Source organism: Podarcis erhardii, assembly GCF_964252035.2.
Source record: "Podarcis erhardii genome assembly, chromosome: 15".
Classification (NCBI taxonomy): Eukaryota; Metazoa; Chordata; class Lepidosauria; order Squamata; family Lacertidae; genus Podarcis; species Podarcis erhardii.
The window spans coordinates 39,429,753-39,446,368 of NC_138505.1; the positions used below are offsets into that span (position 1 = coordinate 39,429,753).

The 16,616-nt window shown below is 48.0% G+C and overlaps 1 protein-coding gene across 2 annotated transcripts; it reads right to left on the reverse strand.

Annotated features, from left to right (window-relative positions):
- Positions 1-16,156, reverse strand: LOC309330560 (calcium release-activated calcium channel protein 1). 2 transcript variants are annotated; one of them, XM_081842297.1, is made up of 2 exons: positions 15,946-16,156; positions 1-2,271 (listed from the first exon to the last, which is right to left on the reverse strand). In XM_081842297.1, exons 1-2 carry the CDS (start codon positions 16,057-16,059, stop codon positions 1,696-1,698), a joined length of 690 nt encoding a protein of 229 aa, XP_081698423.1. In that variant the 5' UTR covers positions 16,060-16,156; the 3' UTR covers positions 1-1,695. The 2 variants fall into 2 exon arrangements, with proteins under 2 accessions (XP_081698423.1, XP_081698422.1); XM_081842296.1 differs by lacking the exon at positions 15,946-16,156 and adding an exon at positions 3,357-3,380.
- Between the last annotated feature and the right edge of the window lie 460 nt (positions 16,157-16,616).

Sequence of the window (16,616 nt, forward strand, 5' to 3'; positions counted from 1 at the left end):
CAGTGACAAGGTAGTTTCCTGCATTTATTTCTTTGCTTTAAATTAAACACTGCGTTTCAAATCCCCAACATGACTCACAACAACAGTGTTCAATTCTGGGTTATAGTGTTCCCAGGGAAGCCATGCTGGGAGCGGAGCCTCGCCCTCAGGAACAGGCAGAAGAACACTTTGGCTCGTAAGCCAAACACACTTTCTCCCAAAGTAAAACAAGGGCCTTGGGTCTACGGGGGGGGGGGGGAGCACAGGACCAAGGGTCTGCACACACTACAGAAACAGAACCAGTTTGCCAAGGCTATTTTAACCAAGGCAGTGAAAACGGTTGATATTTTGCAGCGCAGCTGCCGTGGTGGTCGAGTGGTGCCATTACTAGCTGCCACTGCAAGAGTCCTGTATAAAAGTTCTAGCATAACAAAACCTCCAAGCAACAAGACTCAAAAGGCATTTGGGGCACTTCCAAAATGCAAATGCCTTAATGAAGGGAACAATTAACAGCACTCTTGCTGCCAAGGTATTCTCCATTCTAACACGGGGTGGGGGGGAGGATCCCTCTTACTTTCCCCAATAACCCAGGGGTGGGGTGGGAGCCTGGGGGCTTCCTGATGATGTCACTGGACTCCCACTCCCATCATCCTTCCTGACCACTGGGCCGTGCTGGCTGAGGCTGATGGGAGCTGGAACCCAATAAACAGCCATTGGGCCAGGTCTCTCCATCCCTGTTCTACAATCTTCTATGCTCATGTGCAAGTAAGCTCATTCTGTTCAAAGAGGCTCACTCAAAGGTAAGTACGGTTAGGATGTGCTGGCCTGGAATATAAATGAGCTTGATATATTTAAAACAAACAGAAGCCAAAATGTGTTCAAAGATGACCCATGTTTTTCAGGAAAGAACGTCAAATTCTGTATAAATCCTGCTAACTTAAAGCCAATGTGCTCAGTTTCTCCTATTCAATTCTGCTTCAACTCAAGTGAACTGAAGAGTTAAATAGGGTGCTCATCCTGCAGCCTAGAAATCTCTCTCTCTCTCTCTCTCTCTCTCTCTCTCAAGTCATGGTACTTGGAAACTGAATTTTCTGGCTAAGAGCTTTTCTGTCCTCCAGGGAGATGTTGCCTACACAGCTCTGTGTCCACTTCTTACTTGTCTCCTGGGGTTTTAAGAAACCCAGGATCACGCCAAAAACAAAAGACTGCTCCTCGAGTCTCTCAGGCAGGTTTGAATTCAGGTTGTTGCAACATGAATCTGACAAGCAAACAATCCCCCCCTCAAATGCTAGTTACTAAACATGTCAAAGTAAAATGCTGCACTTCCTTACAAACCTCTCAACTTCCTCCCTTCTCCCCACAGGCCCACCCCTCAACCGGACAGCACAGAATGTCCATTTCCCCTCATGATGAATCAGCTTCGAAAGACAAGGATCTGGACCACAGGACAGGAGGCGGCAGGAGGAGAGATTCCAAATTCCTCTCTCCAGCACTTGAACCTCCGGGTGCCAGTCCTTCAAAACACTGCAAGAACAGCCCATTGAATCATTACTGTTATTTTTAAAAAGCACTAGAGAGCTAGGATGTAGTACTACTAATGTGTCTTTCCAGGCCAGCCAAATTCATGAAGAAGGGAGTCAAGAGAGCACAGTAGAAACATTTGGGCTGGCTTTAAAAAAACAAAACAACAAAAACCAATTTTCATAGTTTGAGTATCTATGCAAAATGGCTGCCCGGAGGCGGGAGGGTGTCGCCTCTGTGGTCCAGCTGATCCTGGAGCCGCGCGAACTCGGCCAGTTCGTTCAGTTCCTGGAACTGGCGGTCTGTCTTGTGAGTTACCAACGACCGGTAGAAGTGGACCGCAAACACTATGAAAATCAGCCCGAAGGGAACCATGATGGAGGTTGAGGTGATGGCGGCAGCCTCGCCGGCAGAGAAGCTCTCAGTAACGTTGCTGGGCTTCCCGCCTTCGACGGGGCTCTTCTTCTTCAATGGGTGGAACTTCACCCAGCAGAGGAGGACGACCTCGGCCAGGAAAAGCAGAGTCCCAATGACGGTGGAGAAAGCCCAGGCTAGCTCGATGTGGCGGTGCATGCGCTCGTGGGGGGACTCCTTGACTGAGTTGAGGTTGTGGACGTTGCTGACAGCCTCGATGTTTGGGAGGATGCAGGTGCTGACCATCAGGGCGAAGAGGTGGACGGCCACCAGCACCGTCGTGCAGGCACTGAAGGCGATCAGGAGGCCCGGTGGGTAGTCGTGGTCAGCATCCAGCTGGACTTCCACCATGGCCACCTGGGAAGCAGGGGAGAGAAAAGGCAACAAGTCACAGAGCATCCCGACAGCAGTTCAGCCCTTGGACCTAAGCCAGAGGTTCTCAAACATTTTTCTCTGGGGTGCGATTTCAGGATAACAATTTGCTTGCGCCATACTGAATTGTTTTATTGAAAAAGGAAGGCATTGGGAAACAGAAAGATGCAACTCCTGGCTGTGTTTGGTTTATAACATGGAAGACAACAACTTTATAATATGGTCATGAGACATCCAGAAAGGATAGAAGAACACGAATCATTCCCAAAATCCCTGTTCACAACGATATGTTGTGGAGATAGCTGATGATTAAGGATAAATAAGTTTTTTTTAAAAAAAGAAAAGATGGTAATATAATGGAATGTGTACTAGAAACAACTAGGAGAATAAAACAGCAACAAGAGGAAACCTTGAATGCACCAGGAACGGAGTGTGGGACACCAATTTTTGGAAAAATTGTATTAAATTTGTGGCTGATTTCGTAAAATTTGGAAAAATAAATAAAAACAATTTGGAAACTGGTCGGCCGCCTACTCTGCAACCTCCGCCATGCTGCCTCTACAGAGGCCTCTTGGCCAATAAGAAGCGCTGCTGGTTTCCTCCCATCCATGTTCACGGTGTACATCTTTATTCCTCCCTTGTTCTTGATGTACATCTTCCCTCACCTCTTCTTTCTAGGGAGGAAGGCATTTGGTGGTTTGCCTCAGGCGCCAGCATGTCTTGGGCCGGCCCTACCTTTGTCCAGCAGGCCAGCTTCCACGCATGCCTCTCTGTCCATTTGGGCAAGTGAGAGGAATTGTCAGAGCTCGAAGACACACTCCAGCCTGGGAGAAGCACTCAAGGAAGGTCCAGTGCAGAGCTAGCAAAGGGCGTGGCCTGCGGGGAGTCTGGAGGGCCAAGAAAAGGGGCCTCAAGGGCCACATCCAGGCCACAGCATGAAACCTGGGCTGTGCCAGAGCCTGGCGTGGAGGCATGCCACGTTCCAAAGAGGCTGCAGTTTGGCCAGTGGCAGGAGAGAAGACTGTTGGGACTTCCCTCCCCTTTGAGTTGACAGAAAGGAGGATATTTACATAGTTGAAAGAGGCTCTCACACGTGTCTTGCACTGCGCCTCAGAAGATACCACACCCAACCATCTTCCACGCCATGTGCTTTCTCTCATGCCCAACTGCATTTGCCAGCCTGGACTACAACTCCCACCAGCCAGCACAGCTGCAGTCCCAAAACATCTGGAGGGCACCAGGTTGGCAAAGGCTGCTTTCTGCAAAGGAAGCCACACATCAAGCAAACTTAAGGAATACTTTCCCATCATCCATCAACACAACCTCCGCCTGCTTTGAAAGCTCCACAGTGAAGGGCTAAGAATTGTCTCTTTCGCCAGAGCTGGCACAGAAGCTGGGTTTATCAAAGGAAGTGCCCCTCCCAGTGCAGAGAGGGAATATTTGGCATTCCACAAGGGCCCCTCCTGCCCACCCAGCAAGGCAGGGAGGTCCTGGTGGAGGGTGGAACAGGAGGGGGCAAGGTTTGCTTTGTAAGTTTCTAGCTCGGCATCTCCTGGACTTCCAAACAGCCTGGAAACCTTAAGTAAATGCCATGAGATTGCTCATTTATGGAATACCACTGCCGGAAGTGTAAGAAGGTGGCAAAACAAACGGGGAGCCATCTTGGAACTATGGAACTCCCTGCCCAGGGAAGTTTGCTTGCCATCCTCCCAACTGGCTTTCAAGCAGCAAGTCGAAACCTTTTTCATCCGAGGCGTTTCCCAACATAATTACGTTCTTGAGTTGAGCAGTAATCAGTTGCCCTTTTTAAAAAATTGCCTTTAAAATGAATACTTCCTATTTGTTGGTTTGATTTATATACCACCCTTCATCAAAAGATTTCAGGGCGATTCAAAATGGCACCCAGTTTTACCCAAACATCTTCCAAAATCTGCTCTTTGATTTCAGGAACTATTATGCGAAAACTTTTATACATACATATAAATGATCTTTATTAAGTTTTTATTTGCAAAATACCACAAGAGCACCAGCCAGGCTCAAAGTATTTCAAAACTAAGTGCCCCCCCCCCCGATCCTGAATCAAAGTCAATTCTCTTTTGCATGCAAACCAGAAAGTGACTTCTCCAGACAACAGAACAGCTCTTTCCTACCCTTATCTCTGTGGCTACAATCTCCTGGGGGACATGGACACCATTAGACAGTAGAATGCGCATGTGTACACTGTCTGGTTTGCTCCCTCCCACCTCCGCGCGGCCCCGGGTGCTGGCAACTCACGCTACGCCACTGCCCTATTGACAGAAATGGGCCATGTTCCCTTTGCTTGCACAATACCTTCATTTTAGTATGCGAGCTTCTCCAAATGTGCTTTGTATGCCAAACTACCCATTCAGATCCCTTGCCCTCAGTCCCCTCACTATGTACCGTATTTTTCCCTCTATAAGACGCACCAGACCACAAGACGCACCTAGTTTTTGGAGGAGGAAAACAAGAAAAAAAATATTCTGAATCTCAGAAGCCAGAACAGCAAGAGGGATCGCTGTGCAGTGAAAGAGCAATCCCTCTTGCTGTTCTGGCTTCTGGGATAGCTGCGCAGCCTTCATTCGCTCCATAAGATGCGCACAAATTTCCCCTTACTTTTTAGGGGGGGGAAAGTGAGTCTTATAGAGCAAAAAAATACGGTAATCAGCATCTCAAATGCGAAATGGAGGAAAGCCTTTACAGCTCTGTGGTTCCACGTTATCGCCAGATGCCCTATGAAGAGAGAGTTTGCCCATGTGGGGTAATGTGCCTGAAGATTTACCCCACTACTTACTGGTTTGTCCAATCTATGAGCACTTAAGAGCAGTCTTGTTTAAAGATTTACATCTCTCAGTTGAGAGACAGATTGGATATTTGATTTAACTTTTTATTAGGGGACAGGTCACCCTATACCTCTGAAAAAGTGGTCTGTTTTGCTTCTAGAGTGGCAGTTTGGAAGGAGAAAACTTGTGGGAATGACAAGTTAAATTCTTCAGGGGAGCAAACTCTTATCTGGCAGAATGTCTGGTTTGAATAATTATTTTAACTGTGTCATATATTCTATTCCGGTTTTTATTCTGTTTTATGTATTTTGTAATAGCTAAGGTAATAACAAACAAATAATTTCTGTAGATCTGCTGATACCAATACTTCAGATTCTAGTTTTAAACTTTCTCCAAAAATGTGCAATGGTGGCCCTTGCAGCCAAAAGGAAATGCAAAATCTGCTCATGGTGTTTAGGTTCTCTATTCCAGTCTTTGAACAGACGCACAACGGCCAATTCTGCAGACAGGATAACCACTTGTGAAGTTGTTGTAGATAACGCCTCCAAAACTTTCCTTCAATATTTTTGGATTTTTGCCTGGGAAAAGCTTTGGAAAAGAGGAATGAAATTTCCCGCATGTTATGCCTTAAAACAAAACTATTGCAAGATGATATCTAGGTGGTAGTTAACCCCAAAGAAGCTAGCTCAAATGTACAAAAATGGATCGAACAGGTGTTAGAAATGTAAGGACTGTGAGGCGTCATTTTATGATATGAGGTGGACCTGCAGGAAAGCAAAAGCCTTTTGGGACATGATATATAATGAAATAAGATTTTTTTAAAAGTGAGGTCAGAATCCTCCTTGCTGGGGATACTAGACAGCGAAATCCCAAAGCCTCAACGGTATTTATGTATGTTGCCTACAGTGGCAAGGATTCACTATGCACGGAAATGGAAGTAGAAAACAGCTTCAAAGGAAGAATGGCTGGTGAAAATCTTGGAACATGCAGAGAGCAAAACTGATGGCACTGATAAAAGATACAACTTTGGAATCTTTTAAACAAGACTGGAAATGGGATTTGGAGTGTAAGAAAATAACAGAATATATTAAGAAATGTGTTAAAAAGGATGAAATTAGATAAGATGGAACCTTAAAAGGCAACTGTATGTAATTTGGGTAATAAATATTGACATTGGGTGAGCAGTAAGTCACTAGTTTTGTTGAATGGGAATATAATTTTTGTGTAACAGATATAACTTGTTATATGGAGGAAAAAAGAATACAGTGGTACCTCGGGTTACATACACTTCAGGTTACATACATCGCTAACCCAGAAATAGTACTTCAGGTTAAGAACTTTGCTTCAGGATGAGAACAGAAATCGTGCTCCGGCGGCACGGCCGTAGCAGGAGGCCCCATTAGCTAAAGTGGTGCTTCAGGTTAAGAACAGTTTCAGGTTAAGTACGGACCTCCGGAACGAATTAAGTACTTAACCCGAGGTACCACTGTATTTTTTAAACAACCTCTGATCTGGAGCTTGAAACTGAAGTTGCACCTCCCATCATGGTTTTAACATGGAAAACCTCAGGAGTTGTCCAAACGCATAGTGAGCAGAGAAACAAATCACTTTCCAAAATATATAGGGGACTACAATTTATTAGTTGCCATGTGCCGAAACTACCAGGTGACATAGACAAAACACTGATCAAAACATAAAACAGCAAATACATCTTTTAATAAAACACAGCGGAGTCCAAGTACTACAGAGCTAGAGAATATAAGAAGCCCTTTAGAGCCCCAAAGCCCAATCGCCACCAGATAAACTGAGGACAAGGTAGTTAAGCATTAACATAATAAAAGATGTTAAAATGGTTAAAATGCCCAGAAGGAGGCTGTCTGCATTTTTGGCAATCAATGATTTAGGGGGTTGGATTATATGACCTCTGCGTCACCTTCCTGCTCTAGAATTCTATGCTTCAATGAATCACATTTGGTTCCTTTAAAATGTTCTATATATTATTGGAGGAAGGAAGAATATGGGATATTGGGGGGGGGGCTGCATCATAGCGCACATCCTTTTCAAAAACAAAACAAGGCCAGCCTCCAGTTGGCTAAACAGCAACCATTTCTCCCTCTTACAGGAACAGGACTCCTTGCCAGCGACTCGCGCTCACTTCCACGTGGAACAACAAGTATTATACAATGAAACCCTCCAGTTGGCATAACGGGGCCTCCCAACCGGCAGCGCCAGCTGAGAAAGTAGAAAACACTTCTTAAGGACGCTTTTGGGCAGAAGCGTTTGCTGGTGCCTTGGACAAAAGCCAGTGTCACTTTGCTTGCAGAGGGGTTTGGGGTGTGACGCACTTATCACAAGTGCGCCCTCCGGGAAGCAGGCACAGACCATTTCCAACCACAGACAATAATTGGCTGCGCAGAGTAAAAAGCACAGGAAACTGAAACCTCCCAAAACTGACGCAGGCAGATGCTTCCGTTGTTTCTGCTGAGAAAAACCAACAAGCTCTTTGGTGATTTGGAAGAACCCAAGTAGGCCTCATTCCCAGAGGCTGGATAACTCTGTACTCCACAGAATGAGGTTACCTGGCTGGCTTAAGCCAATGGTCTTTGACTGGTGGGAAAGGATCTTCTACTGCAGAGTGCGGGGTACAACATCCAGTCTGCAGGCCAGATTAAGCCCCCCTCAGTCATCCCCTTTTGGCTCACAGGGCCATTTTGGCCAAGCTAGGTAAAGGTAAAGGGACCCCTGACCATTAGGTCCAGTCGTGACCGACTCTGGGGTTGCGGCGCTCATCTCGCTTTATTGGCCGAGGGAGCCGACGTACAGCTTCCAGGTCATGTGGTCAGCATGACTAAGCTGCGTCTGGAGAACCAGAGCAGCGCATGGAAACGCCGTTTACCTTCCTGCTGGAGTGGTACCTATTTATCTACTTGCACTTTGACGTGCTCTCGAACTGCTAGGTTGGCAGGAGCTGGGACCGAGCAATGGAAGCTCACCTCATCACAGGGATTCGAACCACCGACCTTCTGATCGGCAAGTCCTAGGCTCAGTGGTTTAACCCACAGCGCCACCTGCGTCCCAATGCCCTATATGCGGTGGACCAAAGGGACCTGAACGGGGCACCATACAACACTCAAAGATTAGCTTTGTCGGGGCTTACATAGCTCCATACGCAGTGCTGTGCAAGTCTCAAAACAGGTCACCTGGCAACATGTGAAGTCAGGTGACTGACAGGAGGGTGGCCCTGCTCACCTGTAAAAGTTGGCCCGTGGTAAGTGGAGAGAGGCAACTCCTGCTGTCTGCTCTACTGGGCTGTGACCTGATCTAAGGCAAATCACAACAGCAGCAATACAGCTATACAAATATACGATTAATAAAAATAGAATTAAGCCCCCCAGTGCATGTCTGGGTGCATCTAGGACATAAAAAGCTGAAGGATACTAGTTTAGGGCAAAGAAAACAGACATAGACTGCTACTTTATCAAGTCTGGCCACATCTCACTTGAATGGGGAGCAGAGTTGGAAGCTGCTAATGATTTCAATCAGAAGACAAATAAAGCTTTTAGCTGGTTTAATCGATGGGTCCCCCTGACCCCCCCCCCCCGCCAGGGATCTTTCAATGCTGCTGCTTCAGGGGATGAAAAAATCAATGGAAGACAGCTTCTTTTTCCAACAACGAGCGGCTGCTTTGGTTTCTGAAACACAAAAATGCCTCGCACTTCCTTCCACATCTCAGAAGCAAAATGAACAAAAACAAAACTCCAGGGGGAACAAGACTGAGATTTTGCTGTGGACATTTAAATCTAAACAGACTAACTTAAGCAACTCATCAGTCAGAAGGCAGGCAATTCACCAACTGAAACTTCTCGAAACCAGCTTTAAGGGAGAGGCATTTACTTGGAAAAGAAGAACCCAGCCAACTGACAACAAAGTTAATCAGAAACCAAAGTTACATTCTGGGTCTCACTTGCCCCTTGGCTCCCTAATGCAGGACTCGGGAGCAAGTCAATGGCCATCAAAGTCAATTAACCACCAAAGCCCTCCAGCGCTTGGGGGTCCTGGGGGTCTAAAGCTCTACTTTCTCCCGCATGAACCTGGCCTTGGGCAATACACACCTTGACTGTTCTCTGTCTCAAGCAGCAAAATCCCTTGGACCAGGAATATCTTATCAGGAACAGGGTGCTTTGAGTAGCAGCACCATTTATCCTTTTTCATGGTTTCTCCAGGAAGGCTTGCCTGTGACTGAATTTCATCTTCTCCCAAGTTCTTTTTTGTGCAAATCTTCTAGATCTTTAACACTGCTGCAGGGTTTGTTTTTTAAAAAACTGCAACTCTACTGTTTTAACGTTGTATTATTGTTCGGTTTTCTGAAGCAGAAATAATTTCACATTAATGTTCTCATCCTAAGCACATTTTCTCTGAAGTAAGTTCTGCCTGATTTTGATGCAGTTAGGTTTCCTGCAAGAGTGCTTAGGGTGGATCTACAAACAGGGAAAACACTATAAATATGTCATAAATTAAATTGTTATGACTAAAGAAAAAAACCCTATGTAAAATCGTACAGAAAAGTTTTGTGCTCAACAGTGCCATCTGGTGTTACATGTTTATAACACATTTTGACTAATGTAGCTGAGTCCTTAGTGTTGCGGTCATGAACTTCCTGTTCGTGACTGCAATTGTATGGGAAGAGTGCCTTCAAGTGAGCAGAGGGGTTAACCAATGGGGGAACACGGTGTGTGCACACATGTGTGTGAGAACGTATGGTGGTGGTGGGGAACAGGACATGTTCCCTTCATTCTGATCATTTGGAATGACCCATACCTTCCAATTAGGCCAAAAGCATTCATCAATTGCACTATGAGTGTCTTTTCACAGATATAACTTGAGTACATTAAATAGCCTCTAGTCCCTTTCATAACATGGCACATACTCATCCGGCGCAGTACAGTCTACGCTGAACGGCAGCAATTCTCTAGAGGTTCAGACCACAGCATGTGCACGCACATGCTTCCCAACTGGAGATGTTGGGAATTGCATCTGGGATGTTCTGCATGCTACTCTACCGCTGTACTCCAGCCTGCAACTAAACAGTTCAGTGGGGAAGCACATCATTTGAAGAAAGAAGGTCCCATGGTCAATCTCTGCCTTTGCAGTTTAAAATAATAATAATAATAATAATAAATTTTACTTATATCCCGCCCTCCCCAGCCGAAGCTGGGCTCAGGGCGGCTAACAACAATCAAAATAATCCAACGATTCTAAAAACATTTCATTATAAAAATTAATTAAAATCAAATTGATGGCAACCATTAAGCAAAATTCTGTGCAGATTGCCAGAGGAGGGGGGTCAGGCTGCGCCCTGACCAAAGGCCAGGTGGAACAGCTCTGTCTTGCAGGCCCTGCGGAAAGATGTCAAGTCCCGCAGGGCCCTTGTCTCTTGTGACAGAGCGTTCCACCAGATTGGAGCCGCGGCCGAAAAGGCCCTGGCTCTAGTTGAGGCCAGCCTAACCTCTCTGTGGCCTGGGATCTTCAAGATGTTTTTATTTGCAGACCGTAAGTTCCTCTGTGGGACATACCAGGAGAGGCGGTCCCGTAGGTACGAGGGTCCTAGGCCGTATAGGGCTTTAAAGGTTAAAACCAGCACCTTAAACCTGATCCTGTACTCCACCGGGAGCCAGTGCAGCTGGTATAGCACCGGGTGAATGTGATCTTGCAGCGAAGACTCCATAAGGAGTCTCGCTGCGGCATTCTGCACCCGCTGGAGTTTCTGGGTCAGTCTCAAGGGTAGCCCCACGTAGAGTGAGTTACAATAATCCAGTCTGGAGGTGACCGTCGCGTGGATCACAGTGGCTAGGTCAGGGCGAGAGAGATAAGGAGCCAACTGCTTAGCTTGGCGGAGATGAAAAAATGCCGCCTTTGTTATAGCTGTAATCTGCGCCTCCATAGAGAGGGAGGTATCAAAGATTACACCCAAACTCTTAACGGACGATGCTGGCACTAATTGCACCCCCGCAAGAGATGGGAGTTGCCCCCTCAATCCCAGGTTCTGGGGAGGGGGGGAGTCCCCCAGGTTGAGTCTTTTCGTCTTAGGCCACTTTCTCAGGCACAGCACAATTCCTCGGGCAGAGTTAGCTCTGCAACAACCACCTACAGTATGTTCCAAACTAATTATATCAGGGGGCTAGCCTTAATGGGGATCTAGTAAAACAAAAAACCATCAGCTGCAACTTCTGCCAGTCAGTTAGAAATAATAATAATAATAATAATAATAATAATAATTAGCATACCACGCTTCATCCAAAGAACAGGGGGCCATGTGAACATTCTGAGCCTAGATGTTTGTCTGTGGTACTGGAACTGAATTGAGATCACAATCCTGCCTTTTACACAAAGGTCCACCTCCCAGTTCCTTTTCTTGATTTTGGTGGGAAAAGTCATTTAAACAACTGGGAGTCAAGATGCCTTTGGTGATCTACTTACTGCAAATCCCCAAGAGATCTACAGGTAGATCCTCATCTACCTTCTGCCCATCCCTGTGCTAGAACATCAGGTAAGGGGGGGGGGGAAGCACAGCCCAGAACCATTGCTCTTTCCCTTGCTCCTCGCCTGCCCTTATAAAACGTGCATCCGGGAAAGAGCTCTCGTGCAACACTTGGAACGAAGGGGTTTTAAAATGGTTGCACAGCTGTGAAATTAAAATGCTTTGCTCCAGAGGCATCACATGTTCAGCTTGCGGCTCCCAAGGCAACACAAGTCACCCGTCAATCAAGCAGACGCCAGCCTTCTCCAAAGACCCTTCAAGAGCCACAACCTGTTTTTAGCTGTTGAAGAACAACTGACATTTAACTGGCCAGTAGCAAGCTGCCATGCAGAAGAGGCTGTGCTGTGAAACAGCATCCTCATGTGTTTTCTTCCCGTTTTGAGAGTCGCAGTATTATCCTTTTTTTAAAGTCAGTAAGTTGCAATTCAAACCCCCTTTAAAAAAAAAAAAAGCCTGCACAGTATTTTAAAAACAGAAGAAGAAGTCTGAAGAGCTGACAAGCTTTCCCCCCCTTTCATTTTTGAAGGCAGTTTGCTATAGAAGGTGCAGCAGCCCACAATACATTGGCTTTCTGCTACAGCAAACCTAAAAACTAGTCAATAGGTGCAATTAGCCAACTAAACCTAACATAGCAGATTGAATTTGAATTCATTATCTCACACCACCTGCACAGCAGCCTTCTAAGGTTGGGTAGTGATGTGAGCTTTTTTTGGGGGGGGGGGTCCAGTGCAAACTTGGGTTATATGCACAAAGAAATTGCACTGGAAATTGTTCAGTTTCCACAGGAAAACTTTCTGGTGCCCAAGAGCAGGAGTTGAGAACCTGGGGGGGGGGGGGCAAACGCAGCTCTCGGTTTCCGCTCTCTGTTGAGCCTTTGGGATTCTCTCCCCCTCTCTCTGGCTCTGCTCTGGGCCTTCTACCTGGCTGGTATGTTCTGAATGGGGATAATGTTTCTTTGTTTGCCTTGAGGGAGGGGGCCTCTGAAAAGGGTCTCAATCTGCCCATTTTTGCCCTGGCCCCACAGACCACTGGCTCCCCATGAATCCCTGGAAAGGTGCCCAGAAGGGAATGCCACCCTGCAGCTTAAAAAATGCTCCCCTAGAGAGCGATCTAGTTTCCCATTTTTATTTTACCTGAATTTAGTAAACAAAGCTAAAACTCTGGAGCTGCCAGCCTCGCCTGTTGTTGCATTTGCTGTTGGCAGCCATTCATTGCTGCTGATGAAATAAAGGAACGTTTTCTGCAGAAAAACTAAGCGCTGGAAAATTTTCCACCCACATTACTGAAGGCAGGTCAGTATTTTTATCCTCATACAGCAAATGGGGAGGCTGAAGCTAACAGAAAGCATGCAGGAGAGTCCTGCCTAAAATAGTGCACTGACTTTGCAGCAAGGATGAGATTCGATTAGTTCATCCTCTTAGCAACGATGCCTTGCCAATTTGACTTCTGTGGGGCTAATTCCCTGGGGCTGCAGCCCAAATCTTACGCCTCTGCGTTTCAGGGATGACAAACGAAAATCAAAACATCTTTTTGCTCTAACTGCTTTTGTGTCTGAGATTTGTCCAGAATAGTTGCTGGCAGAACGAATTTGCCCTGGTTTGGTCCATTATCCCCTTCCTAATCACACAAAAGGATGCCAAGGGTTTATACACCTTCCTCCTTAGCCAATGGTGCAAAATAGTAGATGTACTTTGTGCCCCCCCCCCCTTCCGAGCCCCACTTTTTGGAATTCTTTGCGGGGAGATTTAGTCAGCAGAAGCTCCCATGAGACATAATATATGCTAAGACCCCAGTTCAAATTACGCCAAAGTCAGCCTTCATCAACTGGTGCTCTTTAAATATTTTGGACTGCAACTGCCATGAACTGATTTGGTGGGCAGAGGTCAGCCTCTCTTCTTCATCTTTTGCAATTGGGGGGGGGCAGCATACTGGGGTAATGAACAGCAAGTACTTTGAATGCTACAGGCACATTGGCAAGTCACAATAAGTCAAAGCTGCCTGCTTTTCATTGTTAACTGGGAACAAGCAATGGGCTGTTGGCTACAAACCCTTCCCCATGATGTTACCTGGAAGAGATTCTGACTCGCCACAGCCAAGTGGGTAGTACAAAGAAAGTTATGGAAAGAGAAGGTTTAAGTACAGACCTAAGTAATAACTGACCATTTGCAGTCTCATTAATATGCCCCGTTTGTGGAATTCCCTCCCAGAGACAAAATGTTTGTTATGATCTGTTTTATTTTTTAGACAGCAAATGTAAACTGCTGTACAACTCAACTGCAGCAGCGTGGGCTGGATTTTAGCAGCATGCTTTGGTTTTATTGAAGGTTGCTTCAGGGCTACTGGGGTGGAAATGCACAGGCTTTAAATAAAGCAGTATAAATGCAGCTACTGTAGATGCCAAGACCTCAAGGTTAGGGGAAGTTGGACAACCATTTAACATGATGGCTGTCCTCTGTCCCTCTGCCCATTTTCCAGAGTTCACAAAGCACAACAGTTTACAAAAGAAGGGTGTGTGTGGCACAGTTAAATTGTCACCCTGGAGGCTTATTCACACTGCAGAAAAAGGCGCAGCAGGCAAACACTTTCGTGCATTTACTTGCTCACTGATCCCACAGGGCGCAATGCCCCAAGGTTGGAAGATTACGCTAACAGTCTTGGCTACTTTGGGTCACAGATGCTATTGGACGCCCCCCCCCCCCCGGCAGCTTAACCCAACAGTCAGGGGAGATGGGAGCTGTAGCCCAGCAACATCTGGGCACTTAGGCAGAATCTGTAACAATACAACTACAAATCGATCCACACCAGGACAACACCAGTAACATTGACAAAGAATTTATCTCTATCACTCAAAGCAGCTTCGCTTACAAAATGGTTCACTCTACACATTAGGAAACGTGCAGCATAAGTTATGAATAATTATTACTATTATTAGCACAAGAAACCTAGAAAGTTGCCTTATATCAAGTCAGACACTTGGTCCATCTAGTTCAGTCATGCTGGTACTGACTGGCAACGGCTCCAGGGTTTCGGGCAGGAGGCACTTGCAGCCCTAGGAACAGAACCAGATGCCAAGGAACTGAACCCAAGGCCTTCTACATGCAAAGCAGGTCTCTGCCACTGAGCCCTTCCCCCAAAACACACATCCTCATTGGGGAAGGTGGGGGTGGAGAAGGGGTCCACTTCTATCCCTGTGGGTCTCTGCAGCTACACTCAAAACAAGGCTGGCAACAGTTCACGCCTACTATGGGATGAAAGTTCAAGGAGATGCAAATCTTCCTCTCTCGTGGCATCATGAAGAACCAACCGCATTCCTACATGCACACTTCCCTCCTGTTGTGCAAATTGCACAACACCTCCCTGCAGGATGACTGAGAAGTCTAAGTAAGTTTGGTGGAATTTACTGCTGTGTAAATGTGGATAGTTTTGCAAGGCAGGTATCTGGAACTGGCATAGATCAACGGACTAGGAGAGTGGCTGGGTGTTCATATTCCTGCCCTGTTGACTCCTATGGGAGGGCTGCAGCTTGGTGCCAGAGCATCTGCTCCCCCCCCCCTTCTCTCCCAGACATCTCCAGGCAGGGGAAGAAGGCCTAAGAGTGGCTGCTGTTCAGAGCAGGCAGTATGGAGCTCTGTGGATAAATGGCCCAATTCTGTATCAGGGTGCCAACCTGAATAAAACGGGGGGGGGGCGGGGGGACACAGGTAAGCCCTGCTTTGCATAATCGATCACAAGATGTGGCACACACACACCATTTGAATGGTAATGTGCATCAACTGGGGGGGGGGGGCTTCCACAAATATATACTTTTTGGAGGGAGGCGATTTCGACCCCTTGGACTTGGCTCCTACGGAGGTATAAGCCTCATCGCAGCACTATCAGTTAACTCGGGATCGGTCTAACAAGCATTTGCACAAATTCAAAAGTTGCGGGAGGGAAGCTGGGGCAACTGGGGAGCAGAACTCTTGGCCGGCCTTGCACGGTTTAATTCCCGGTTAACGGGCTGGCATAAAGCTCCAACCTAATTGCCCTCCTGGCACCAAGGTAGGCCGGGCGTTGTCCTCTCCAGCAGGGAAGAGGATGCCAGGGCAGAGAGACTGAGCAGTTTGTCGAAAGCACCTACTGCGCTCTCAGCTTAACGGCTTCCTCCGCCGGCACCACTCGCGCGCGGGCCAGAGCCGAACTCGGAGCAGAGCATTCACACGTTCGCGGAGCGGAAGGGGGCAGGCAGCGGTTCTCCGCCGGAGGGCGCCCCCAAAGGAGCTCCCCCGCAGTCGGGGGCAGGGAAAGAGGGCGGTCCAGGGCGGGTGGGGGAGCGCTCACCATGGCGAAGCCGGAGAGCAGCGCCGAGGTGCGGCTGGAGGCTTTGAGCTTGGCCCGGCTGAGGTAGAGCTTCCGCCAGGACAGCGCCTGCATGGAGTGCTCGTTGAGGCTCATGGGGAGCTCCGGCGGGGCGCGGCGCGCAACGCGGACCTCGGGCGGCTGCTCGGCCTCCCCCGGCTGCTGCTTCGCCCCGCTCGCCCTCGCCCTCGCCGCGCGCGCCTCAGCAGCCCCCCCCCCGGGCGCCCGGCTCGGTGCGCCTCCGTCCGTCACTCCGCCTCGCTGCGCCCCGGCCGCCTCTCCGCAGCGCCTCCCTCCGGGGCTGGGCCAAGACCGGATGCGGCCCGCTGCTGCCAAGTTCCCTTCGCAGGCCCCTCCTGCACGGAGGGAGGGAGCGAGCCAGCCAGCCAGCGAAGGAAGGGCCGCCTGGCTGCCAACCGGCCTGCGGGCGCCAGGGAGCCTTTTACGCACCGAGATGCGCCCGGGCGCACGCGGGCCAGTGTCAGGCAGCGCAGGAAAGCACCGGCCCCCAGCCCCTTCTGGGGCATTAGCGGCTGGCCCTCTGTACAGGGAGGCTCCATTTAGCCGGCCTGCCCTGCTGGGTCGGATCCAAGGAGTCCAGGGTTGAGGGGCAGCGCGGTGCTCTGAACTCCCATCAACCCCAGTCGGGGCAC